At 43.7% G+C, this 25,263-nt stretch overlaps 3 protein-coding genes and 1 pseudogene across 3 annotated transcripts; 3 read left to right on the top strand and 1 right to left on the bottom strand.

The window, feature by feature from the left end:
• Positions 1-187: 187 nt before the first annotated feature.
• LOC136453429 (probable serine/threonine-protein kinase PBL1) lies at positions 188-3,820 on the top strand. Its single transcript, XM_066454004.1, has 5 exons — positions 188-323; positions 760-1,427; positions 2,174-2,431; positions 2,567-2,683; positions 2,954-3,820. Exons 2-5 carry the CDS (start codon positions 780-782, stop codon positions 3,524-3,526), a joined length of 1,596 nt encoding a protein of 531 aa, XP_066310101.1. The 5' UTR covers positions 188-323; positions 760-779; the 3' UTR covers positions 3,527-3,820.
• Positions 3,821-6,301: 2,481 nt separating this feature from the next.
• Positions 6,302-9,417, top strand: LOC136455281 (uncharacterized). The gene is made up of 6 exons (XM_066455377.1): positions 6,302-6,316; positions 6,623-7,100; positions 8,257-8,611; positions 8,853-8,915; positions 9,008-9,086; positions 9,210-9,417. The coding sequence occupies exons 1-3, from the start codon at positions 6,302-6,304 to the stop codon at positions 8,397-8,399; spliced, it is 636 nt and encodes a 211-aa protein (XP_066311474.1). The 3' UTR covers positions 8,400-8,611; positions 8,853-8,915; positions 9,008-9,086; positions 9,210-9,417.
• Positions 9,418-15,626: 6,209 nt separating this feature from the next.
• Positions 15,627-18,741, bottom strand: LOC136455280 (shaggy-related protein kinase gamma-like; annotated as a pseudogene).
• A 961-nt stretch (positions 18,742-19,702) lies between these two features.
• On the top strand, positions 19,703-23,877 carry LOC136450661 (probable LRR receptor-like serine/threonine-protein kinase IRK). Its single transcript, XM_066451214.1, has 2 exons — positions 19,703-21,296; positions 22,116-23,877. Exons 1-2 carry the CDS (start codon positions 19,909-19,911, stop codon positions 23,581-23,583), a joined length of 2,856 nt encoding a protein of 951 aa, XP_066307311.1. The 5' UTR covers positions 19,703-19,908; the 3' UTR covers positions 23,584-23,877.
• The last annotated feature ends 1,386 nt before the right edge of the window (positions 23,878-25,263 follow it).

Raw genomic sequence — 25,263 nt, 5'->3', positions numbered from 1 at the left:
ATTATTATTATTATTATTATTATTATTGTTGTTGTTGTTGTTGTTGTTGTTATTATTATTATTATTATTATTATTTATAGAGAATATTACAACCGTGCCTAAAATGCTGTAGGATCACACAAGCCTGCAGGCGCCCTCTCTACAAGGACCCCGGTCTGCCTATATATGCGGCAACCCATTCCTGCCCGTTCTTCTTCCATTATTCCCCCGCTTGCGCGCTCTCCTTCTGTCTCTCTTGGCGACGACTGGGCGACCGTCGCAGCCGCCCTAAGCCAGGTGCCCAGGCCATCTTCGGGCCCTTCGCCGGCGACGAGCACCACCAGGTACGCCCACCCCTTGGTCTTCCCTTCCTGATGTGCGAAACCGAGCACCCAAACCCTAACCCACTATTTGTATTCGGATCTGATCTAGTTACAAGTGTATATACATGTATTTTCCCTACTTAACTTCGATTGTTTTGCAAAAATCATCGGTGGTACATGTGTACACCCGTGTCCTTTACTGGGTCCGCACCTGTCTCTACTTTGCTGATGATGGTTTCAATTTCGAAGTGTGATTATTCAGCTAGGAATTTTCACCTGCAATAGCTTGACGCATTTTGCATTGTCTGTTGTTCAGGATTTAGCTTCAGTAGATACCATACCTGATACGTCGCATAAGTTTTGTGTTGATATTGACTAAGTACCGTAGCGTAACACGGATCTGTCTAATTTTTGCAATATGTGATGACTTTTCGTTTTTTTTTTTTGAATTATGCAGGAATTTTCCCAGCTGCACCAATGATGGGTTGCTTCACTGTTCTCAGATCCAAGAAGAAGAAAATCCCTTTTGATAATCCTCTTGTTCCAAGCAATAAATCGGTTGATGCAAGGGAAAGTACGTCGTCTAGACTTCCGGAGCCAGAAGTTCATGTGCCATCTTTGCAATCAGCTCCTCCTAGTTTTAGGAACAGGACTAAGATATCCCAGTCGTCAAATAAAGTTTCAAACAGCAGAGCTCGCGTGTTGTCTGCTCCATCAACACTTATTGTGGTCGATCAGTTTGGCTTTCCATTCGCCGAATACCGAGATCAAGACGACTCCAGGGATAAGGAAGGTTCGACAAAGGGGCCTCGCTTTTCAAATCCTTTGCCCCTTCCTCTTCCTTCACCGGAAGGACATTCTTTTAGGAATTCTGGTAGCTTCAAAGCCAGCAACGTAAGTGGGCCATTGGAGATGTCCGGCCCTCTCCCGTTGCCTCCAAAGAAATGCGATGGACTTAGAATCTTCTCTTATGAGGAGGTTTCATCTGCTTGCCAATGGTTTTCAAGTGACCAGTGTGTTTCAGAAACAGTTGGTTCAACATCATACAAGGCAACATTTAGGGATGAATTTATTGATACGAAGACCACTGAAGCAACGGTAGCTCGTTTACTCCCCTCCACTCAGGTAAATTTTCTCAGCCATTGATCTGCAAATTGCTTTTAAGGCCAATTTAAGCCATGATCTTGCACGCCCAACTTTCTAGGTTGCTCAGCTTGCCGATAGAGGTGTCTGGTGTTTTTATGACATAGTTTGATACTTCAAGGACATACCATTCAGTAATTTTGCATCATTAATTATTCTGTTAAGGATCTGAGTTCAGGCTAGAGGATCAGACTCATTTTGTGGGCATGTGCTCAAATGCCTACTCTACTGACATATGCTAGGCTGGCCCTATAATGAATATGCCGTTCCATTTATTTTGAATGCTAATTAGTACCGCAGCAGGTGTGGTGTTAGGTAACACGTTTCTGAAGCAACCTTGTAGTTGATCTTGCCTTTACTATTTACTGCAAGATGCTTTCTGTACTCTTTCTCATTTGTTCTTTGTTTTGTCTCCAGTCAGTTCTTATGTTGCGCCAAGCCCTGTCAATGTTTATTTTGGTTTTTGAGATTTCATGCCTTCTATTGCATGTAGTTTTAAATGTGTGGCCTTCCTTGATGTAGAGAACGTTGGTGTTTGGTCTAATACCCACTCAGGAAGTATTTTGGAGTAAATGCAGCTGCTAGCTTGAAATGGTTGTTGTAGCTTAAAAATTTTAAATGATCAATTGGACATTATTACGTGTGTTACAATAGGCTGATCCACCTATATTTGCTATCTAGCTCATTCTGCTTATGTAACATATTGATATATTGTTTATCACCTGCAGAGTTTGAAGGAGTTTAAAACACAAGCGACCACATTGGCATCGCTTCAGCATCCCAATTTATGTAAACTGATTGGCTATTATGCAAAAGAAGATTCTAATGAAAGGATGTTGGTCTATGAACGGCTTCATCATGGGAGCTTAGATAAGCTACTCTTTGGAAGACCAGATGGTCGTTTCATGGACTGGTCTAAACGTTTGAAGGTTGCCCTTGGCGCGGCCAGAGGTCTTGCTTTCTTGCATGATGAAGGACCCTTTCAGGTGAGCATGCTACTTGATTTGTCGTCTTATCATATTATGCAAAAGTTGTGCTTTTAATTTTTTAATTGGCTTTCAACCACATTATCTTACAGCACTGAGCCGCTGACTTTAACTTGTATTTCCATTTGTTTTCAGGCCATGTACAGCGAGTTCTCAACTGTGAACATCCAAATAGATAAAGATTTCACTGCTAAGCTTTCAGGATATGGTTGTGTTGGCTTCAATACTGAGGAGATATCTAATGCACCTGCGGTATGTTCTTGTATGACTATGAGTATAATTTAGAATTTTATGTTGTCCCTTGAGTGGCAGCACAACTTATGTCTCATTCCCTTCCATTGGTTCCAAACTTCCAATAGTATCCTCAACACTATAAGTTTGCATGGGTACATATTTTATTTTGTTATAAGTAACATTGGGTTAAGTTAACAAGAATATATGTATAATATTGTGATATAAACCTGCATCATACCTGTTAATTGACCGATATCGTATTGTTCACTAGAGATCTGTTTTCTTCAGTCTGCAGCAAACCTTTCAGTGGAGACCTTGGAGAAGGGTTTACTCACTCCCAAGAGCAACGTCTGGAGCTTTGGAGTTGTGTTACTGGAGCTAATAACTGGAAGGAAGAACCTTGATGCCAATTCTTCTAAAGAAGAACGCAATATTGTCAGGTGGAGTAGGCCTTTCCTTACTGATGATAGTCGCCTATCTCTGATCATGGACTCCCGTATAAAAGGGCGCTTTCCCACTAAGGCTGCTCGGATAGTAGCAGACATCATTCTGAAGTGCTTGCATGGAGATCCATCAGAGAGGCCAACCATGAGGGATGTTGTGGAGGCCCTAGCAAGAGTCCAGGAAATAAAGGTTCCGTGCAGATATCCTCTGCAAGAACCTTCTGCTGCACCAAGAAAAATAATGTTAAAATCTACATCCCTCAATGGAATTGTGCCTCATCATCCTGTCATAACCTTCTCTCCATCGCCGCCTTCACATAACCAACACTTGATTTTACCAAGGTCATCAACATCTGCCTTGTTCCATCCAAGGACATGCTCTTCTACTCTGGATGATCCCAGGTGTAAGCCTCTATAAAGAAAACACCTCCTATTATGCGTAGGTCTAGCGTTGAAGGCTTTTGATTGTCCATATTGTTCTTTTATTTCCTTTTCTTGGATTTATTTGTTTCTTTGTTAGCCTAGTGATTTTAGCTATGTTCTGTATTGTAAGACAAGTGGCCTTATGTAGTGCCCTTGGGTCTCGAGTAATAACTAAGCAGGGCAGGATGAATTGTAATTAGGATCAGGTTGTAGATACCTTTTTGTGCTCTAATTGGGTGGAAGCAGCGTGCTGAGTGGGCCTTGTAACCTCAGTAATGCAATAAACTCGTTTCCCAGTTTCTGTTCACCCTGTCCGTACGTCAAATGTCTCTGCTGTTTCCTTTGGTGCCAAGTGTTGGGTGCCTTTGTGTTGCTTGTCGGCAAGCATTTGTGTTATCGAATGTCTCTATCCACATGATGATCTCATGTGGCATGTTGCAGCCGGTACAAGGAAACTGTTCATGATATCTGTTGCATTAGTTAGAGATGTTGAATTCCTGTCTCTGGAAAGTTTGTTTAATCTGTCGTTGCAATTGTTGACTATGACCCCAGCCTGATTGCTTCTCTGCCTGTAGCTCCTCAATTGCTAGTCATGCTTTTGGCGAGCGTCCTTTTCTTCTGTATTCTTGATTTTTCTTCCCGGCACATGTTAGTATCTTGTTGGTTTCATGGTGTGTAGTTTACGATGCTGTAACGTAACGGTAGGTAGTGCAGATTTGTTGTATCGTTATTAGTCCAACTGATTGTCTATGGTCTTATTTCTATCAATTTCTGTTAAATGGTTTGAACGTTGGGCGGAGAGTCACAGCGATTTCTTTAGTATTCTATCTACTGCACGCCAGAAAGATTAGTCCATCTGCAGATTTTGCTTGGTAATGCTATATATGCTCTTTTGACCTGTAGGCAGGCAGTGGCAGGAGGATAGAAATCTCCAGTTCTCCACCAACTCACCCTCTGTCTGCCGGTTGGTGATGTCTGTTCTTTTTGACTGGTTTGTTTTCTACCGGAATGTGAATGGCTAGAACCAGCCGTTGTTTTCTACCGGAATGTGAATGGCTAGAACCAGCGAATCATCAGGAGCAGTATATGACTGAACAAAATGGCTGGATTCAGCGTCACAGCTATGCAAATACAACTGATCTTGAACCGAAAGTCCGATGCATTCGCTCGCCTACTGTCACCCTTTGCCGGCGAGCCGAACCAAATCAGGTGTATGGTCGTTGGATCGATCTGGTCAGCGGGAGTGATTTATCCAAGAACAAAAATCAACATGTACAATTTCGTAGTGGCCGAGCACGTGTTGCCGTCTTTTGTTGCCAAAAGTGCCTAAGGCACCTTTGCTAACATGCATTTCAAATAAAGACAACAGCTAACAGAAAACAACAGATGGGTAAGCCACTACTAGTACTATAGAAACAACCTTTCAACCTTATGAGAGCATGACTAAAAATACGGTTCACTGCTGGTTGTAGCTATATCTATAGTTTATTCATGTAGTATTTGGCTATTAGAACATTTTCATCATTAATATTTGAGCTCTTGCATTAACAAGTTGTAATTACATTCCACCTGTCTTCTCTCTTCTCCACTACAATATTCTTCTCTCCCCCAACCTCAGCATAAAGTCCACTTAAAATCCCTTATTAATCAGTTCACCTAAATGGTCGTTTAGTTTGTTTAAACAATGTTTAAATAGTAAACGAAGGCCACTCATGTTGTTTAGGCCCTAAACGGTGAACTAAACGTTTGGACCGTTTAAACCGTTAAAAGCCGTCTAAGGGGTTTAAATATCATCATATTAAACATGATTACATGAGCTAAAAGGTCACTAAATTCTCTATATTTACTTATTTAGTTAATAAGAGAATTACAACTACCATATTCGGCATTCAACTAATTAACATTTGTAAGTATATATGGTGGAGTGGGATTTAGTTTTTTTTTTTGGAAAAAATTGATAGATAACTCATTTTTACATACAGAAATATGTATACTTTAAAGCATATTTGTTTTTTACATACATAAATATATGCATTTCAGTGTTACTCTACCAAACTGTTTAGACCATTTAACTCTGTTTAAACACAGTCTAAATAGCCTAAACGCTGAATAAAGGGTGACCAATTGTTTACCATCTAGCGTTTAGGATAACAGTTATACTTGCTCGAAGCCAACAAAAAAAAGACAAAATGCATGGAAGAGAAGCAACCCATAAGCCACCATGCAAGCCTTAGTAGCAGAAGGCATGATCAAGTGTGCATTACGAGTTCGTGACCACTGCTGCCGTAGGGCCGTCTATTCGTTCGACCTACGCCTATATGAGGTGCCACACTGTCGCTGCCACATGTACACCTAGTGCCAGATCGAATGGGTCATGCCATTTTTTTTTTCCGAATCACGCTAGAAACGCAAATGCTTATTCCATATAAACACACGCACGCACACTCTTGCCTTTGTTTGTTCCCATGGAGCTGATGATACTTGGACTTGCTCCGGTGTCTAGTATTTTTTTTATAGCCCCTTTGTGTCATTGTGTGCAAATGTGCAATGGTTTAGATCCTGATTTTAAGTAAGAGATTAAGACTTCGCAATTCGTCTTTGAGGGCATGTTTTGCACATACCCTCACGCCGTCACGCCCTCTTCTCATCTCTTTGGACTGCTGCCGTTTGGCGAGTGAGTGAGACTGACCAATCCTCTGATTCCCGCGACCTGCGCATGGTCGCTCGGCTATTGGACTCGGGCCACAGGGTCACCAGCCAGGCCGCGGAAATGGCACACAGGCCCGTTAGAGAGTTTCCCACCGGCCCACCAGTTGAAACCGGCAAAAGTTTTCTTTTCTCACCGACGGATTTTCCCCTAAAAAAAATAAAGCTCTGATTTTCTTTTCTCATACAGTAGCAATTTGTTCAGTGTACTCACTAGCCCGTTGTTGATGCATCGTTGGGATGTTTTTCTTCCCAACGATATGGATGCACATAAGACATGGAAACAAATGAGCGATATTTGCATGCCATGCATAGAAGACATTATTATGGAAACAAATGAGCGAAATTCAGCAGATGTCATCTGCGGTGGCAGTAGGCAGGGTAGGAGAGCCTCCTCCGCGTCGCCGCCGTAGGTGCGAGCAAACCAGACCCAGAACACGACGACGCCGACGACGAACGCGGCGACGAAGCCGGTGCATCCCGCCAGCACGCGGGCGTCCTCGACCTGGAGGCCAAAGACGACGCCCTCCATCATGTTGATGACGCAAAAGCCGACGACCCAGACCCCCACCTCGACGATGTTGTCGGCGACGGCCACCGGTGTGCGCGGCAGGAAGAGCTCCGCGTAGGATTGGGCCCCGAAGAGGAGCGACAGGTAGGCGCTCAGCGCGAGCTGCAGCGCCAGCGGCCACGCGACGTCCGTGAAGAAGGAGCGTCCAAACGAGTAGACCTGGATCAAGGGGATGCCCACGAGTACGGCGATCTGGCAGAAGACGGCCGTCGTCCACCTCTGCTCGCGCGAGATACCTGCGCCAGCGACTCCCCGAGCGTCTGCGGCGGCGTATCCATTGATCGGATCGTTGGTACGCACATATGTGTTATCTATAGGGAAGCCTAGCTATATAGGAGTGTGGCCGTCTTGGATTCTACATCGAACATATATATATGGAAGCGATAAACATGTGTTTTCTTTTTAGGGAAAAGCGATGAACATGCTAGTGTACAGGGTCATAGGGAACCGCAAAACCAAGCGCAGTTTTGGGGAGATTTTCACGAACCAACCCAGTACCGGAGAGATAGCACCACGCCACCACGCTCAGCTCGAGCGCTGGGATTGAAGCGGAGGAAACGCCTGGAGTTCTCTGATCTAATTATTCCTGGTGGACGCGCTGGAATCTGTCTGCCGCGGTGGTTTACTTCTCTCCGTGTCCGCCGGAATCCACCGACCGGCTGAGCCTTCCGTTATTTGCCGCCCCTAATCTGCCCTAGATCGAATGGTTCTCTCGAATCTCTAGCGCTGCTCGATGGTAAAGGGTTATCGCTTCGAATCGTATTTACAGTTGCTTAATATTATTAGACTATGCAGGCAAAATTACTGAATCAGGTGTTCTAACTTCTAACCCACCCTCCAAAGTTGGTTGTATTGTGTCGTAGCATTCAAATTAGTGTGCGCTGTTGTGAATCTGTATTGGTCATATGAAAGCCAATGCCTTGCACTGCTATTGCACCTGTGAATCTGAACTTTTGCATGTATTCTAGTGGCCATTTGTGTTGGCAGTTCATTTGTTGGCTAATCCAGATTTTGTGGCAATTAACTGATTTAAGTGTGAAGAAGTTTGTCATTCCACACTATCGAGCATCACTACCTGAAGATAGGATCTCTAGATTGACGTTGCAGAGTGCAAATTGGTGATGTTCCCAACTGCTTGTTTATGAATATTCGGCGTAAGACATGTTTTGTCTTCTTTTTCTACTCACAGAATTTTATTCACACCGATTTATGTCATTGTGTGGATCATGTTTAGCATTTCAAATGCTGTTTTAAGCTTGCATAGAAATTCTCCTTCCCATTGGAGTCCCTTCAATGACGCTTCAGTGTTCTATTCCGAAATTGTGGTGTCCTTTTACATTTTTTTTTCAATCATTGGTTATCATTTTTATTTCTGTATTCTTTATCTGTCTTTTTTGTTTCTTTAACCAGACAGTTACTTTTTTTGGTTGCTGTCCTCCTATTACCAGGTGCAATTGGAACTAATACAAGGAAAAGGCCAATGCTAGTCTACTATCAGCAGCTTGAGTGTGAAGCTCAGGATCCTAACTCAACAGTGGCAGACCACACCACAAGCACTATACTGCTAGGATGGAAAGATGAACTCCCTTGATCATCAGAAAAAAGTTCTGCTCGGAGTAAATGGCCTATCTCTCAAGTTCAGGGAATGGCTGAGAAGTGAAGATTCAGATGATCAAACTTCAGAAAATTAGAAAAGCACACTGTTTGTTTGTTATGCGCTCAGAGAGATTTGAGCTATGCGTTTCAGTACTGCCCTGTACAGCTAGATTGAGGACACCATGGACACATTTGCTTGACAATGAGGTATAATATCCTTAGGGTAATCTGCAGGCTGCCCTTATCCAACGGTTTGTGCAATAGCATCTTTATTCATTTGGTTTTGAACTGATATTATATGTTAATCTGCTATATGCATCAGTCACAAGCAGTTAATTACTCAATCAACAGTTGCCAGTTACCTGTGAAATAGCGATGTTATCCTTTCTTATTTGCAATTTTAATAATGCATGAATGACTTTTCTCATCTTGGGTTCATTAACTCCAGATTGCAAGGTTCTTCATGCTATCTTTGACACTTCACCATATCCGGCCCTACTGCGCTGCCATTGTAAGTTTACTTTATATGTCTCAGTCCAAGCAGTCTCTTATGTGATGCTGATTAGTTTCAGAGTTTGTACCTTGCTGAACCTGTGTACATAGGTGTATTCATTGCTGAACCTGTCTGGGAAATCGCTTTGAAGTTGTATACTTGCAAGTTAAAACCAATCACATCTCTTATGTGAGTCTTGACACTTTTTGGCCTTGTCAATCGATATATTGCAGAATCGAACTCACTACTGTTATTATTTCTGGTTCCTGGGTTAGTGTGCTAACGTGACCTACTTCTATTATTCTCTGTTAGTCTGTTATAGATGTGTGCTCCGTGCTCCGATCCATATGTGCTTGTAATTTGTAAAGCTTGCGGCAGTGATATATGGTAATGTCACTGGGAGGTGTGGGGAAACAGTTCTGGTTCCCACTCTATAGGTCAGGTCAGCACTGCCCACTGGTCCATACATTCCTTTTCCCTTTTTCCTTTATGTCTCTTTGCCTTTAACATGATGCCTACCCCTGCTGTCCTGCTTTTGGGCAATATAGTTTTCATAATCTGGATCTATGTTCTTGGTCATTGACTCATTGGGTCATACTAAAGTTTTTTTTGGACTAATGAATGGATTTACAGGTATTTGTGTTCACTTGACATCAGTACTGTTTGTTTAACAGAATTTTTGAAATTGCATGTGCCATTCACCACTACAAATGACAAAGTAAATAAAAAACTATTGTTATTTGATTCTGTTTTGTATGCCTGCTATGTTTTTGAACTTCTTAGATCTGCATTTTCTAGCCATCACACCCTTTTGGTACACAATTGTTGCTCGCCTTTCATGGTGTCTGGCCTTCTGTAGAGCAATATGAGCTGTCTGCAACAATAATTATCTGAACATCGCTTGCTCCACGATCTCCTAGCCATATCTATTTTGCCTAGCATTTTCATATCATCGCTGCTACAGCATTTTACCAACTACTGGGACATTTTAAGAATCTGAGATAAGATTTGGTGAAGAGCATGGATTTGTTTGTGATATTCTATATAGTAGGTAGTCTTCTTGTGACTAGCATGTTCTTTGTACTAAAGAATGGGATGCACAGTTAGCACGGCAATTATTCTTTGGCTGCTAGTTCACTAGACACTGGCCTACCTTGCTTGAAGTTGGTCACACTAGTGACTAGTCAAGTATACTCCCCAGCATTAATTCCTCTAAGCATGACCTGGAAAGCTGCTTGGCTGATGCTCTAACATTTTGATATTTCTGTTTCCTGATTTCTGGAGATGGTAGCCCTCTCTTTGGGGAGGCTTCTGGTTAAACTTGCTTCAGTGGCGATGTTACTTTGCTGGATAAAGAAGATGCCAAAGGTGCAATCTCTCACAATGCTGTTGTATTATGATTTGCTTTCTCCCCCCTGATTTAATCATGTTAATAATGGCATGAATGGATAGCCTTTTGCTACCAGAGCTAACAGAAATCGTCATGTTCCACTTTCGTATGGTGTAGCTGAACTTTGGAGTTTTACATTAGCAGTTCCAAGTGGTAGGAATGTGCTGACAAAGCAAATCAAACCCCTTTTCCAAGAACAGGACCATATAATAGTATCCTTTTTCCCTTTTATTTTGACCAGAATCTCCATATCTTTTATCTGCAGAGTTGAGATACTTGCAACTATCCATAATGTTCTTCGAACCCTAAGCTACACTGCTACAGCTCTTGCTCCAACTATTACTTGCCTACTCTCTTTTTTCTATCAATAATGCTTGCTGACTTATTGAAACAAACCAATCTTCCCTTTATTTGGTTTCAAATTTTGAGAGCTTTCCTTAAAAACAGCCGGAGGCTGGATTGGTTATGTGCAAAACTATATTATAGAGACCGGAATAAAATTCCTATTTTCTAAGAAAATAGAAATAAACCAAATACAAGTCCAACTATGTGCAATGTACGAGAACAACTTAAAATAGGGGAGATACTATATCCTAGTGGTGCTTGATTTTTATTTTTCACGTTTATTATCCATATGATGCAAGCGCTTGGCTGTGCGCTTTGCATCCTGCCGTCCAGAGTTCGAACCTCCTCGGGGGCGAATTTGTTGGCCAGAGGAAACGCAGTTTATCTGCGCGTTGAAAAAAATCCCTCCGTCTGTCACACGCCAAAACACAGGTCTAAGGTCAGTCCAGTCTTACGAGAGCTGCGGTGCTACTGTGTATGGGTGGGACAGAGGTTCTGAAGTTTTCTCGACCTGCGTAAAAAAGGTCTTCTTAGGCACAATGCCTGAGGGCTGTCTTATCCTGTGGGTCAAGTTTTTTTTTATCCATATGATCAGGATTTCTATGGCCCAGGTCATGTAGTCGTGTTAGTTACTGTAGCATCTTCTTCTGTCTCCCTTGACATTTATCATGTTCGCTTTGGCTTGTTTGGCTTATAAGCCGTACTTTTTCAGCTAACGAACAATATTTTTCTCTTACACTAAATCAGCCAACAGTACTTTCAGCCATGGCCTAAGCGAACAGGACGAGTCCGTCTTCTTCCCTGCTTGGGATGTGGGCTCCCCCGCCTCTCCTCTTTTTCGGCTCTCTCCAATGTTGTGTCCATTGCTGGGTTTGTCACCACCTCCCCGTGTCCAGGCTAACCCTTCCATTTCGATGCCCCACCAGCCCTGTACAGCCTGCGGCACTAGCATTGCTGTTGTCGCCTTGTTGCAACGTCGACTCGCCGAGCTGCTTCCCTGGCGCTCCCTCTAGGCCTACCAATGGAGAGCACATTCCAAACCCAAAGTTAGGGCCTAATTGATTGGCTTTCAATTCTTGTCTAGCTAAAACTATGGCATGTCAAAATTTGTAGTTATCAATTGGTTCATTGTCAAAGAATTGACACACCAATATTTATGGCTAAAGTTTTGACAAGTCTCTAGAAAGCTCTTAAACTACATATAAAAGAGATAATTGGCAAGCCTTAATTTTGGCAGCCAATCAAATATACGCCTATGTTTTTTGCCCTAACTTTGATAGCCTTGATTTTGTCAAGCCTAAGTTTTGGCTTATCATAATTTTGATTTGGCAAAAATTGGTAGCCAACCAATCAGACCCTAGACCTCATCTTGCCTAACCAAGCTAGAATTTTCGCGAATGATGCTGCTGTTTTTTTTTCTTGCTACCGCATAATAAACTCATATTATTTTAGGCATGTGAAATTTCTTGCTACCGCATAATGAACTCGTATTATTTGAGGCATGTGAAAACTATGAGTTGTGCTAAAATAAAGTGCAAACCTTTCAAATCTTCCTTCGTGCCTTTGGTTCTAATGTGAAAAGCATGACGGTCGATACCCAGCTTCCTCTATGCCAAATTTGAGCAAACACTATCAGTCACTTGAGGAAGGAAGTGAGTTTAGCTCAACTGATTGGATTAGAGATGTGGTCATGCATCTAACCATTAAGATGGAGTTTCTTCAACTCGAATTTAGGTGTATATTTTCTTCTTAGTGAAAACCGCTTGCTTCCTCCTAGGTTGGTCACATGAATTTTTTTTCACTGTCAGTGAACTAACAAGACGCATAGAACAAATCTGCACATGCCACCTCCACAAACAAAGCAGCTACAGAGTAGAGCAAGTGTTCTGTGGAGTCAATTAGTAGAAAACTTGTCTTTAACAATAGCATAGTTTAAAGCAAGGTGACAGAGCCTGCTATTGAATCATTCTTTGCATAAAGTAACAGGCATCTGCATGTGGGTGTGGATCTCAGAAGGTTACTTGTGCAGAAAGACTAATTCAGACGCATTATGAGGGACATCAGGGACACAACCAGCCCTGTGGCCTGTGGGAGACACCATCAGCAAGCCTACTGCTCCTGCATGATTCTCCCCTCCGCAAAGCATCCTACTGCTCCTGCATGATTCTCCCCTCCGCAAAGCATCCCGGTTTGCCCTCCCGCGTCCTGCCTTTCTCATACTGCCCTCCTGCATGTATCTTAATCCCTTGCGTAATTTATGTATGACACAGCTGCATCGTGCATCAACGAAACCGTGTCTTGGATCCACATGTCAGTAATATAGTATTATTGTCTATTCGATAATGTTATAATAATAATATAAAGTCATTGGTTATACAACCCCCTTTGTTTACTTATATACTCCTTCGATTCAGCATAGAAAATTTGTAGTGGCTTTGCAAGGAATCTGATCTCACTTGACATACTGTTTTCTTTAAACTTTGATTACCAGTATCACTGATTGACTTTGGCGGTAAATTTTGAATGTTTCGTGTCCATGGCTCACCAACCGGGCCCGGGGGGCGTGGCCGCGTGGGAAACTGGGCATACCTGCCCCCGTGCTGCCATGCCAGCTTCGCTGTGCTCCTCCAGATCGCAATTACTTCACATTAAATGCCCTTGTTCTGAAGTGTAGTAAATGAAAGTTGTTGGCACACATTGAATATAAGCAACCTTCAGACACTGCTAACAAACGTAGGCCTGGAAGCTGGAAATTGGAATCGTAAGCTTGGCAAATCTCCGACGCCGATTCCTATTGTATTGTTTTGAACTGCCATAAAAAATGGTTAGGTGCTTGGTCGCATAAACTTAAGTTCTAAAACCAGCCTCTCCACCGTTATTAATAACTATATCTCTGATAATTAGCTTATTGTTTTAAGGTTGTGATTATATCCTTGTTGTGGTCGGTCTAGGATGAATCTAAAAAAATGGAAGATTCGAGATATAAAATTATATAAAAGTGTAATAGCAAATTTAGTCCCTCTTTTGGATCAATTAAAAAAATAGAGGAATTCTAATGGAGCGAAAATCTTATAGAAAAAATTCCTCTGAAGCTGTTTGGAACAAAGGATTGAGTTCCTATAGATCGTATGAAGTTCCTATAGAATGGCGTATTTTATAGGAATTTTGTTGAAGTTCTACCAAGAAGATGAATCTTATGAAAAGTTTCTTTTTGTCGCTCTCTCATCGAATTTATTTTCATGTGCTCTATTCAAACGATCAATCTTATAGTTTTCTGTGTTCTATGTTTTCTCAATCCATAGAATTTAAGATGTTAGGATATTTTATTTCTATGTTTTTATAATCCTGGGTTCTAAAGAGTCCCTTAGGCGTAGTACAGTTACTAAAAATAGGAAGATATAGGTCCACTTTGGTAAGAGAAACTGAAGGCAAGTAAATTTTTTGTTGAACCATAACAAGCACATGGCTTGTACAATTTGTGTTGTAATAATGTGGACATCTGTCACATGGATTGTTACATACTAGGCCTCTTTCTGGATTATGGATAAAATTACAATAATCTAGATTATGAAGTGTACTTTCTCCATTCTAAATTATAAGTTGTTTTATTTTTTTTTCTAATAGCATAGCTTTTATTGTATATTTTAACTGGCCTATATTTAGGTGCATAGAGTAACAATATAACTAAAACAATTAGATTAACTTATAATTTAGAACAGATGGAGTAATAATCTAGACTATTTCGATCTCTAGATTGTATAGGTGGATCACTATTAATTGGAGTACAAATGATCTATAATCTTGAAAAAAACATATTTGAGATAAATTGTAGGACTACAGTAATCTAATGGTTTATTGTTATAATCAAGTCCATGATTTGAGGTGTTTGGATCACCTTTAGATTGTTTTATCTTGTCACTATAATCTAGTACTAGTTGGTATCAACGCTCTAGAACCTATTTGATTTAATTTGTACTCCATCTATTCTAAATTATAAAACATTTCAACTTTTTTAGATGCATTGTTTTTACTATGGGCTTGTTTGATATGGCTCTGGCTCCTCTAAAAATGGCTCCGGCTCTGGCTCCTTTGAAGGAACGGCTTCTCTAAAGGAGCAAAAGCCTTTTTGAAAAACGTTTAGTAAAATGACTTCTCATGTGTTTGGCTCCTTTGATGGTCGATATTAAAAAGGTTATTTTGCACTACGTTTACATGGAAGAGTTAGCACAAAATGTGTCATGAGAATAAAAGAAAAATGTTTCAAGCAAAAGAGAATTTCCATAGTTGTATTTCTAAATAAAAACATTAACTTTTAGTTAAAAATTAAAATATAATCATGTTTAATCTTATTTTATTCCATTAATTATAAATAACATTATGGTCAAAACGGATTTAGAAACGGATACACGGTTTAGAAGAAAATAGCTTTTCAAAATTTTGAAACCACACTATTTGTTTCGTCATGGTCCACTACCTTTTTATTTGCTCAGATATCAGAGTCCTCCAGCCATGGCTGTGCATGTGGCCAGAGAAAAGGAGAGGAGCCGCAGAAGGCGTTTGGTAGGGCTTTAGCAGGAGTCGGAGCGGTTCCTCAAAAAAAACTTTAAAAAAAAGCAGGAGCAAAAGCCAGAGCCAGAGCTGCTCGAGAAGCCCAGCCAAACGGCTCTAGATATAATATATATCATGTATATAGCAGTAGATATATATATCTAGAAAAGTCCAAAAGTCTTTTAATTTGAAAATTGAAATGGAGGGAATACTTTGTAAGAACGTGCGAGCAGTAATCCATAGTCTAAGCGGGAACTGAAATAGCTAAACCTTCAAAATACACGGCGCACTAGCTCTTGATGTTTTTTTTTTTTCTTTTGCCTTTCCAAAGGAATATCTAATTGAAGGAACTAATAAACAATGAATTTTTAGGATTTAACTAGACTAGGTAGCGTGCCCATGCATTGTTACGGGATAGCTAACATTTTATACTAAAAACACACGGATCACACGATAAGATAACAATACTGTAAAAATCAAATATCAATGTTAAAGTTACAGTTAATTCAAAAAGCAAAGTTTGTGAAATTAACAGTCACGGAGAGCGTGACGTCACAGGCTTACAAACTCTACTTTATAGACCTTTCCATGTAACTTCACTCCAAAATTATGAATATTCATTTTCTAAGGAAACTTTGTGCATTGTCATTATGCACAGACTACCTAAACTGAACTCCAAAAATAGTTAAACCTAATTATTCTACTAAAGCTGTAAACATCGTAATAACTCATTTCTATGTATAAAAAATAATCTCACCATTTATCCTTTTGGGCGTACCTGGTTGTCATCCCTCAACAATTCTTCAGAAGTGTTGTGAAGGCAGTAGGTCACCATGGCAGGCTACACCTAATTTTGTTCAAAAGCCTATAACTACAAGCACCAAGACACTAAGAAGTAGCTGTGGTAGTGATATGTATTTGAGAATTAGGCAAAGATAAAGAAACAAGAGATGGAAGAAAGGAATGGTGCGAATACCTTCAAGTTCAATAGTAATCTGTAATTTTTTCCTTATAGCCTGTAGAACCATACCTTCAGTTCAATAGAGGAAGAAAATCCATCTAGTTATTAGCTCCCAGCACTTAAAAACTACATAATACAAAGCAAAGTATCCAATTACTGCCTTCACAGTTTTAGAAGAGGAAATAACATTGTGGTGCGGTGGTGGACTTGGTGTTATTGCAGAAAAGCTAGAGATAAATTATCTTTGTAACTTATTGCCATCAGGATCGAGCTAATTCCAAATGTGTTTTCAGACAAGAGTACAATGAAACAACAACATCGTTAAGTGTATCGAGAAGTTACCAACTGCTGAGAAGTCAAACAACGGTGGCAGTGGGCATCCACTTGGCAAGCAGACCTTTGGATCCCGCATCTCATCAAAGAATGGATGGACAAAAGCATCAACCTAAAAAAATAATTAAATATCTTTGATGAGAGAGTACTGAGTTTCAAAGCTCTCGCACTTCTCCAAACATAGAAAGGCCACCGACTCATGTCCATAACAAAACGAACATGAGGAGATACTACTGTTTTATATTACAACTGGCATATAACTGGTTCAACCGAGGAAAAATATAAAGCTTAGTATCAATAGCGACACATCTGGCCTAATTTGGATTCGCTAATTGGTCAGTTATAATATCAAATTAGTTCTTACAGCGGTGCAACGCACATTTGGTGAGTACTGAAGTAGCCTTTGATACAGGCTCAACAGCCTCAAGTGGCATGCACTTACCAAAAAGCTAGACGGAAAACAAACGCAGGTGAGCTGGTCAACTGAATATAGCTGAAATGAAAAATACCATAGAGATTAGAGATACCTAACATTGTGCCATGGAAGGGCTGGTATCTAAGGGAGCCTGAAGTCAGAATATTTTGGATTGATGAACCTGATCTCTTTTCTTGTTGGAGTACCCAAATTCTTGGATAAAAGAGAAAAGGAGAAACATTCATTGTACAAAGTATCAGTGGTGATTTGATGACATAATTCGTTAGCAGATGCAAACCTTTATTATTTGCACCAGCTGACCAAGACCGCTTCCATAGGGAAACAAAGGCTGCAATGGGAGGGACCCAGTGGACATCAATAAAACTGTCAACAGATTAAAAGTATCTCAATTAATAGTGAGCTGATCAAATCCTAATGTCCATGAAATCCAAAAATGCAATTTTGTAGTTTATATAGTAATCTTTGACCCCCCAAAAGATAAAGATTTTACAACGGTAAAACAAAATTATTTCCCTCTTAGAAAATGGTTGGCATAATAATCAGTTCGAAGCCTAGAGGAAAGGTGAAGCTAGGATTCAGATGTTATACCTGACCAATTAGAAGGTCAGCCAATACACAACCAACAGAGCAGATATCAATCGCAACAGTAATACTCCGTAGCTCCAAATATTAGTTCAGGCCCCCTATAATACTGCGAGCAAATGTACGATATGTTAGGCTCATCATGGAATTGAAATGGATATTTCTCTTTATTAAACCCATGAACATATTCAGCAGGAATAAACTAAAAGAGAGAAGTGTACCAATCTGCTAGCAGTCCCAAAATCGCAAATCTTAATATGATATGTATGAGAATTGACCAGGAAGGCTAATCAATATGCAATAAGAAATTTGTTCAACAGTTACCGTAAAACCGAACGAAAAAATATCTAATAGATTTAAGCAGACACGTTTTTGACAAGACGATATGAAAATGCCACAAACCTTTTTTCTAACATTAAGAGCAACTATAATCGTATATCGATTTTACAAAAAAATATGAGCCATATCGTATATCAAAAAACCATGAGCAACTATAATCGTATATCAAATTGAAGATAATCAAATAAAAAAAAGGAAAATCACAAAGGTGTCAGGAAGACCGCTTCCATGAGGACTGAGAGCATTGGGAGAGGCAAGTTCGATAAGGAGAGGTAAGGAGAAAGGGGGAGCGGGAGAGAAAGCGAACCTACGAGCCGACGAAATGACGATCAGCGGTTCTGCACGGAGCACCTGCACCAGTTCGTGCTAGGGGAGGGGGGACACCAACCTACATATATCAAATGCATGTAAGAGTCATGCTTGTATGTCCTTAGAAAAACATGGCAACTAAGCTTTACGGACATTGCAATTTGAACATTCCAAGATTTAGGCGCGCTGACCTTAAAATCAGTTAAAATGCATCTATGGTTTCTTCTTCTTTCTTCTATGTGTCATGGTCCTCCTAAACTAGGCTAAATAACAATTGCAGAAGTAGCTAGTAATACCAATGTGAGGAACAAGAACTCATCTAGATTTAAACATTAGGTAACTACACTTAGTAAAAATGTCTGGATCAAAAATGGTATGCACATCAGGAAACAAAGAAAATGGAGTCCATCAGTGTAGATAGAGATAAAACTAGCATGACATTAAAAAATAGAGCATCATTCTTTCTGGAAACTCATTGGTTTCAGTTAAACAGGAATCTCGTGGAAGGAGGACATGGACATATGCACTAACCAAAGAATGGACACAATCCATTACGAGGAGATGACAAATCAATGCACAGTAATATATCAAGATTGTACATGTAACCATTTTTACTACCCTAGAGGTATTATTTTGAACAAACCAGCAGATTTTAATTTAGGTAATAGAAAATAAAATATTAAAGGGAATAAAATCAGCAAAAGCTTTAGAACCTACTGTTCTCAATTGCCATAGAAATTATTGTGAGGATCTGTCGCTCCAAAAAAACACGAGGGAGAGAGGATCTGGGGGAGGAGCCATGGGACGAAGGAGGAGAAGAAGAGGGTGAGTCGCCGTCAAATCCAGTCGCCGAGCCTCATCGCCGCTGTCGCCGCCGCACAGGCACCTAGGGTTTTGTCGAGCAAAGGAGCACAAGCTCCCCAGCGGGAGGAGGCGTTGAGGCGGCCGCACGAAGGATGAGGGAGAGGGAGGGGGCCGTCGAGCCTCTCCCTCGGCGGCGCATCGCCCGCAGGGGCGCCGTCGCCTGGCACCTGCCGCCGCCTCGCGCCTACCGTAGCATCGGGAGGGAAGGGGAGAGAGAGGAAGGGGAGGGAGAAACAGAGGTGAGAGGCAGGCGAGGGAGGGCGGAGGAGGAGGGCAGCCGTCGTCGCCGCCGCGCCCGGCTCGCGCCTGTCGCCCCTGCTCGCGTCGGGATGGAGAGGGAGAGACCGATGGGGAGAGAGGAGGGCCCGTAGTATATACATCATGTTTGTCTACGCGCGGTATCGCGAGGGAGGTGCGGACTGACGGAGCGACGATTGTCGTGCGGACGGGAGGGTAGAGCGACCCAAAAAAAAGCCACACGAAAAATAGTCTTACTTTTGTTCTTTTTAGTTGTTGTAGGAGATATTTATAACTGCAGAAACGCGAAGAAATTAAATATTCAGAAAAATCATATCCATTTAGGCAAAAGCTCATGGAAAATGAGAAAACAGATCATTTTGTCCATTCCTATTTGTTCTACTCGTAGCACATTAATAGCGCAAGGGGCCGCCTCCTCTCCTACTCGCTTCTCCCCTCTCCCCACTGGTGTCTGGCTGACTGCTCCACGCCGCGCGCGCGACCACGCCCACGCGGCCACGCCCCACACCCACCACCACCACCACCGCGCTGCACTGCGCCACCACCCCTCTTCCCCGCACTGCCCCAGAACTGCTCCGGGCAAATGGACAGAGCACCGCTGTGATCCCTCCCCCCTCCTCGTCCTCCTACTGCCAGCCGTGTCGCGATGGCCACCGCCACCGCCACCGCCGCCTGCCCTCTCCTGCTCCTCGCCGCGCTACTCCTCGGGGCGGCCGCCACCACGAGCGCGCTCACCGACGACGTCCTCGCACTGGTGGTCTTCAAGACGGACGTCTCGGACCCGTCGGGCCGCCTCGCGACGTGGACCGAGGACGACGATCGCTCCTGCTCCTGGCCGGCCGTTGGCTGCGACGCGCGCACGGGCCGCGTCACCTCGCTCTCGCTCCCAGCGGCGTCGCTCTCGGGCCGCCTCCCGCGCGCGCTGCTCCGCCTCGACGCGCTCCTCTCCCTCGCACTCCCGCGCAACAACCTCTCCGGCCCCGTGCTCCCCAACCTCCTAACCGCGCTCCCGCGGCTCCGCTCCCTCGACCTCTCCTCCAACCGCCTCGCCGCGCCCGTCCCCGCCCAGCTCTTCGCCCAATGCCGCGCCGTCCGCTCCATCTCCCTCGCGCACAACCAGCTCTCGGGCTACATCCCGCCCGCCGTCGCGTCCTGCGCATCGCTCGTGTCCCTCAACCTCTCGTCCAACCGCCTTGCCGGCCCCATCCCTGACGGGCTCTGGTCGCTGCCTTCGCTCCGGTCTCTCGACCTCTCCGGCAACGAGCTCTCCGGGAGTGTGCCTGGTGGATTCCCCCGGACCAGCTCGCTGCGGGAGGTGGATTTGAGCCGAAACCTCCTCGCCGGGGAGATACCGGCGGATGTCGGCGAGGCGGCGCTGCTGAAGTCACTGGATTTGGGGCATAACTTGTTCACTGGTGGCTTGCCGGAATCGCTCCGGAGGCTGACCGGCCTGCGGTTCCTCGGCGCCGGCGGCAATGTGCTTGCAGGTGAGCTGCCGGAGTGGATCGGGGAAATGTGGGCGCTGGAGCGCCTTGATTTCTCGGGCAACCGATTTGCCGGCGACATTCCCTACACCATCGCCAACTGCAAGAACCTTGTGGAGGTCGACCTAAGCCGAAATGCGCTCACCGGCGATCTTCCCTGGTGGGTGTTCGGCCTACCGCTGCAGCGCGTCTCGGTGGCAGGCAACCAGCTGAATGGGTGGGTGAAGGTGCCCGACGACGCAGCAATGGCGCTTCGTGTGCTGGACCTGTCGAGCAACGCGTTCTCCGGCGAGATCCCGCTGCGGATCACTGTCTTTGCGGGCTTGCAGTCTCTGAACCTGTCCTCGAATTCCTTTTCGGGGCAGCTGCCGGCCGGCATTGGTGGGATGAGGCTCCTCGAGGTGCTGGACGTGAGCGCTAACCGACTTGAAGGAACCGTGCCGCCGGAGATCGGCGGTGCGGTGGCGCTCCGGGACCTGCGGATGGGGAGGAATTCGCTCACGGGACGCATCCCGTCGCAGATTGGGAACTGCAGCTCCCTCGTTGCACTGTAAGTAAATTCTTGTTTTCCCCCTTTACTTTCTACCCATATTCTGAAATGAAAATTTGACGTCATTGGGATTGCTTGCGAGTGAAGTTGACTAGGCCTAGGCCTTGTTTAGTTCCCATCAAAATTCAAGTTTTTTCGCTCTCTCTCCATCACATCAATTTTTGGACGCTTGTATGGAGTATTAAATGTAGGTAAAAAAATAACTAATTACACAGTTTAGTTGAAAATCACGAGATGAATCTTTTGAGCCTAGTTGGTCTACGATTGGACAATATTTGCCAAATAAAACAAAAATAGTACTATTTATCAGGTTAAAGAAACTTTCCATCTAAACAAGGCCCTATTTGTTTTTCCTTTCATGACTGCTTTGATTGATCTCGGTTTCCTAGGTTGCAGAGACGTTGTAGAAAGTGATGTAGGACAGTGATGTCGTATTTTCTGTTTGGAGCCCCAAACCGAAAATTATGGGTCTGTGTTTGCTCATCCCAGTATCCTTGTAGTACTCCTTTTCTTTTCCTGGATACAGTCAAAACTGAAGTCAAATGTCTACATCAGCATGATTTGGCTTATCAGTCAACGAACAATATTTTTATCTCACACCAAACCTGCCAACGGTACTTTTAGCCATGGCTTCAAATCAGCCCAAAAGAACAGGGCGTTGGAATGCTCGTGCCCAAAAGAACAGGGCGTTGGAATGCTCGTTCTCGAATTAGCTAACTGTTTAGACTAATTTAAGCTCAATCCACTGTACTACTTACTTAGTATGACCCACCTTAGAAATCATTATGACTGATACAAAGTTGTGCTCTTCCAATGCAGGGATTTCTCACACAATAACCTCACGGGGCCAATTCCTAGCACCATGGGAAACCTGACAAGTCTCCAAGTGGTCAATCTCTCTCAGAACAAGCTGAACGGGACCCTACCAGTAGAGCTATCCAATCTGCCTAGCCTCCACATCTTTGACGTCTCCCACAACATGCTGACAGGGGATCTGCCAAATAGCCGCTTCTTCAACTACATCCCTGAGTCCTTCCTCATGGACAATTCTGGTCTGTGTAGCTCACGGAAGAATGACTCTTGCAGCGCAGTTATGCCAAAGCCTATTGTGCTAAACCCAAACTCCTCGTCAAATCCCTCGTCGCAGGCTACACCTAGTGCCCCTAGCAACATGCATCACAAGAAAATCATATTGAGTATCTCCACCCTCATTGCCATAGCCGGTGGGGCAGCCATTGCTATCGGAGTGATCACCATATCTGTGCTTAATCGCCGCGTCCGGGCCCATGCAGCTGCCCCACGCTCAGCACCTGTTACTGCATTATCTGATGATTACCTTAGTCAGTCCCCTGAGAATGATGCTAGCTCTGGTAAGCTTGTCATGTTTGGAAAGGGCAGCCCTGAGTTCAGCGCCGGTGGGCATGCATTGTTGAACAAAGATTGTGAGCTTGGACGTGGAGGCTTTGGTGCAGTCTACAAGACAGTGCTCAGAGATGGACAGCCGGTAGCCATCAAGAAGCTTACTGTCTCTAGCTTGGTCAAGTCAAAGGACGATTTCGAGCGACAAGTGAAGATGCTTAGCAAGGCGCGGCACCACAATATTGTCGCACTCAGAGGTTTCTACTGGACTTCATCGCTGCAGCTCCTTATCTATGATTACCTGCCCGGAGGAAATTTGCATAAACACCTACACGAGTGCAATGAAGATAACTTACTTTCCTGGATGGAGAGATTCGACATCATCCTCGGTGTTGCCCGGGGCCTGACATACCTGCACCAGCATGGTATCATCCACTACAATCTCAAGTCAAGCAACGTGCTGCTGGACAGCAACGGCGAGCCAAAGGTCGGCGACTGTGGCCTTGCTAAGCTGCTGCCAATGTTGGACCGGTATGTCCTGAGCAGTAAGATCCAGAGTGCACTTGGGTACATGGCACCAGAATTCGCATGCAAGACAGTGAAGATCACCGAGAAGTGCGACGTGTATGGCTTTGGGGTGCTTGTGCTGGAGGTCTTGACCGGCAGGAGGCCCGTCGAGTACTTGGAAGACGATGTGGTTGTCCTGTGTGATCTGGTCAGAAGCGCGCTGGAGGAAGGCAGACCAGAGGACTGCATCGATCCGCGACTATGCGGTGAGTTCCCCTTGGACGAGGCCCTGCCGATCATCAAGTTGGGCCTTGTCTGCACCTCCCAGGTGCCGTCGAACCGGCCTGACATGGGTGAGGCCGTGAGCATACTCGAGCTGGTGAGGAGTCCTCAAGATAGTGCCGATGATGAGCTGGTTTGATGAGCCCTATGAGGAGATTCTGTTCTAATTCACCTTGAGAGCCTTTTCTTTTCTTTTTCTGATGAGATGCATATATGATTGCCCGGTGGGGAAGAAAGGAGAGGGGTGGTGCAGAGAGTGGAATGCCTGTAATGTGTTGAAAGCTGTAGGGATGCAAGGCTGTTTGTTGCTTCTCTGAAATTCTTTGATTTTATAGGTCATGTAGGCATTGACTCGATGCAACGCAAGCCAGGTTTGGTGATACCTTGGCGTAACTGGATGACCGGTGTTTTTGACTGTTCTGCTGATAGCGCGACTTTGTTCGACCGATTAAATGGCTCAGGATTTCTTCATTTAATCTGTCTGCTTGTACTGTTTCCTGTTTTTTTTAAATGATTCAATTGCTCAACATTTCTTAAGCTAGAAGTGTCATTAAGTATTTTTGTACTTGTTCAGCGATAAATCAAGAATCGCCAGTGTATAGAGTACTAGAACAGACCATCAGGTTCATACTAGGTTCAAATTGAGCAGGAGCCAAGAGTCCATAGAAAATGACCTGCCCTTCGAAGCTTCCAAAAGACTTGGGTGATCATCCCACACATTCACGTCACTGGCTCACTGCTGCCACCCCGGCGCTACCAGTATTCACCGCGGGAATTGAATGGGCCTTTACTGTTTCAAAAATTAAATGCGGCACCAACCTTTGGTCCTCACTCATTCCACTCCACTCCGCCTCCACCTCGTGCAATAATTCCAGCAGCACCGCAGGCAGCGTTCACCTCACTGCTGCCCGGGCCGGCGCCGATCTGTTGTTGTTTTGCAGAATCGGCACTGCTTTTTTTTTTTTTTCAGTCGTGCAACAGTGTTTTTCTCTGATAGTAAATTAGGGGCCAGTTTAGTTCCCCAAAATTTTGTCAAATTTTTCAAGATTTTCCGTCACATCGAATATTTGGACGCATGCATGAAGCATTAAATATAAATAAAAAATAAAACTAATTACATAGTTTAGACGAAATCCATGAGATGAATCTTTTAAGCCTAATTAGACTATGATTGGACACTAATTGTCAAATAACAACGAAAACCGCTACAGTACATTTTATCAAATTTTTTGGCATCTAAACAAGGCCTAGCTCTATAAATTAGCACAGCAGCAATAAGTCCTGACGCAGAGGCCTCGACCCTCAAGACAACACTCATCACAGCGCGAGAGGAGTAAACGAGGCGCAAAGGCCTCAGCCCTCAAGACAGCACTCGTCACAGCGCTGGCGCGGGCGAGGCTGCCGACCGAGTGGGGAGCCCGGGAACTGTGGAGAATGGCTGGAGCACACTTTCCACACGGTAGCACCCGCCATTTCCGAATTGCCACATAGGACTACAGAAACGCACGAATCAAAGAAATCATGGGCGTCAAAACTGCCAGGTCAAAGCACCTTTTACACCTCCTTTTCGAAGTAGTAGTAACTGCGAACACAAGATCGATCTCTTCTTGAGCTTGTCTGAAATTCGCTAGTGATGAATCGTTCAAAAACAAAATCGCTAGATGCAGCATGCGCCAATGATAAAGATGCACCCTTTTGGAAGGACGGCTGGCTTCCGCCGAGGAACACGAGATCGATCTCCTTCTTGAGCTTACCTGAACAACGGCCGACAGGACCAAGTCTGGGTACTGATGAGGCGTGAACGTGGTCGTGATGATAA

This window comes from Miscanthus floridulus, chromosome 5, assembly GCF_019320115.1.
Source record: "Miscanthus floridulus cultivar M001 chromosome 5, ASM1932011v1, whole genome shotgun sequence".
In the NCBI taxonomy this organism is placed as follows: domain Eukaryota; kingdom Viridiplantae; phylum Streptophyta; class Magnoliopsida; order Poales; family Poaceae; genus Miscanthus; species Miscanthus floridulus.
The sequence above is the reverse complement of the archived record's forward strand: the minus strand, read 5'-3'. Positions and strand labels throughout refer to the sequence as shown.